The sequence below is a fragment of the Aplysia californica genome, unplaced genomic scaffold (assembly GCF_000002075.1).
Source record: "Aplysia californica isolate F4 #8 unplaced genomic scaffold, AplCal3.0 scaffold01064, whole genome shotgun sequence".
Lineage (NCBI taxonomy): Eukaryota > Metazoa > Mollusca > Gastropoda > Aplysiida > Aplysiidae > Aplysia > Aplysia californica.
Window position 1 is genome coordinate 72,908 of NW_004798334.1, and position 2,573 is coordinate 75,480.

At 41.2% G+C, this 2,573-nt stretch overlaps 1 protein-coding gene across 1 annotated transcript in view; it reads right to left on the bottom strand.

Annotated features, from left to right (window-relative positions):
• The window catches only part of LOC101845205 (myopalladin), a gene marked incomplete at both ends in the record, with an annotated part of 7,404 nt that overhangs the window by 826 nt on the left and 4,005 nt on the right, over nucleotides 1–2,573 (bottom strand). The window contains 3 exon segments of the mRNA XM_013089853.1: nucleotides 70–254; nucleotides 628–742; nucleotides 2,130–2,296. Of these exon segments, the coding sequence (XP_012945307.1) occupies nucleotides 70–254; nucleotides 628–742; nucleotides 2,130–2,296 (467 nt within the window).

Below are 2,573 nucleotides of genomic sequence, written 5' to 3' on the forward strand. Positions count from 1 at the left end.
GTGTGTATGTGTGTGTGTGTATGTGTGTGAGTGTCTGTCTATGTCTGTGTGAGTACACCAACCACTCACCATCCACAGTAAGCGTGGCGTCAGTACTGGCCTCCCCAGCACGATTGACTGCCACGGCCTTGACCGTCCCCGAGTCTGCCACGTCAGTGGAGTCCAGACTCAGGCTGTGTGTGACGTCAGAGAAACCCTTCCTCTGGTCAACATGGAACCGGACACCGGCCTCTACAGGCTGCTCGTTCAGGAACCTGGCCGGACACACAGACAGACAGATTGTCAGACATACAGATTGTCAGACATACAGGATGAAGTTAGTGAAGATGTTTCGTTGTACAATTCTTCTTCTTTTTCTTTCTGCTTTCTTCTTCTTCTTCTTCTTCTTCTTCTTCTTCTTCTTCTTCTTCTTCTTCTTCTTCTTCTTCTTCTTCTTCTTCTTCATCTTCTCCTTAAAATTAATTATTTATTCTTTATTAGCAATCATAATTGTTTACAACATAAATGTACGGTGTTGTTTTTCCAGCATAGAAGATTGTTGTTTTTTAAAGTATGAGAATCAGATAAAACCATGTTCTTTGAGTTTAACAACATGACAACCACACAAGAAGTAGTTAGTTGACTGACCATGAGATGTCCGGCTGAGGTAAGCCAGTAACAGCACACTCAAATTTGACCGGCCGTCCCTCCTTGCACTCTCTGTTGGACAGAGGGCGGGTGAACTTGGGAGGTTCTGTCTTGCCTGGGACGTGAAAAGAAAGTGGCCAATGAGTGGTCCCGTGTGGAAGACGCGCTGTTTTGGGGGAACTTTGCAAAAAGGAACATATTATTCACACAACAGATTTTACAATCCTGTTTTCATTGCCTCAAACTTTAAAAGTCAGTTAACAATACGCATACTAGGAATCATGCAAACTTGTGTTTCTGACGTGTGTGTGTGAGAGTCGTAAAAGTACCACAGTACGGCCTGTGGTCTGCTGCTGATCAAATGGTCGCATTTAAGCACAAAGGGGCTATCCTGAAAAATGTCGTTTGAGAAAATCGAAGGAAAAGTCTTTGCCCCTTGTTCAGTTTCATTAAAAACAAGGAGAGTTTTCTCTATACCCAAACAAATGTACACACCAAAGAAACCAAACTTCTCCTATAGGTTTGGCAATGCCCACTTTTGGTGTAGGTCAAGATTTCTTGAAACCCCCGACATCTAGGTTAGCCGGCTTGTCCTTACAAGCGATCAAATGTGTCCTCTACGTCCCTGAATCCTAGTCTACATTGCGCCTGTTTCCTTGACCCACGACGTCGCTCCGTGGTTTACAGTAGTAACAACAATCATAAACCACAGTAAATACATAATATGTATATTATCATTATGATGTTATCATTATATCTATAATCAAACTGTATATTTATTGCATGGGTTTTTCTTTTCTAACCAGTCTGGCGTTTATTTTCTACATATGTGAGGCAGAGTGGTGGAATCAGGCTCTCGTCAATTTTTGGGCATATTGAGTTATTGGTATCATCTTAAAGCTTGTTCATTTGTCTTGCTTTTAATGAAAAAAATTACGATTCCATCTTCCATAGAAGTAGAGATGTTTTAGATTGGAGGAGGTGGGGGTCACCTGGTTTAAGAGGTAAAATTAGCAAGAAAATGGCCGCCAAAGCTTGGTAAATTCCAAAGCTGGAGAGTCCATGGAAACTGTAAATTTTTATTGTTGTGCCTTTTATCAACGTTTTCGGTGAAATCCTCAAAGGAATGTGCTTGTAAATTGACATAAAAGGTGTTGAGCCAAAAAACAAAAATTTGATAAAAATTGCTAAGCAGGAAGAAAACTGCTGTTTTCTTCAATTTCATTATTTTGACGAGCGCCTGATTCCACCACGCTGCCTCAAATATAGGTTAAATGGGAGAAGACTTATCGGGGAGTTTGTGGTGCTGACACATTGCATGATAAAATTGTTTGCGTCCGCATTCCAAGAGCTAGAGAGACAACAATCTATCGCCCTCATCTCTCCTCCTTCTCTTTAGTGCTTGTTACTCTCTTGTAACACGTCTAATCTTCAGCACTTATATGAATTATAAATCTCTCACAAAAACGAAATAGGACGAGTGTCCCCCAGTCAGCACTGACCTTCCACGACGACCTTGGCCACACACTCGGCTGACCCGGCGGGGTTTGAGGCCACACACTTGTACACGCCCTCCTGGTCAAGCCTGGTGGGAGAGATCCTCAGCTTGACCGTGTCCTCCTCGTGTTTGACCACAGTGTTGGGCGTGGCCACCAGCTCGCGGTCATCCCTGGAGAGTGGACACAGGAAATGGATTAGTATCGACACAATATTATCTTCACTATCATAAAACAACTTTCTGGGCCAAAACGGCACTATCAACACAATAAAAATAAATTAAAATAAATAAAATAAACTACACTTTTATTTGTCCCAGAAGTGCACTTTGTTTTACAATGGCAAACATACATACATAAATACATAATTATAAATATGTACATACATAAATACATACATGCATAAATACATACATAAATACATACATACATACACACTATTACAAAAAT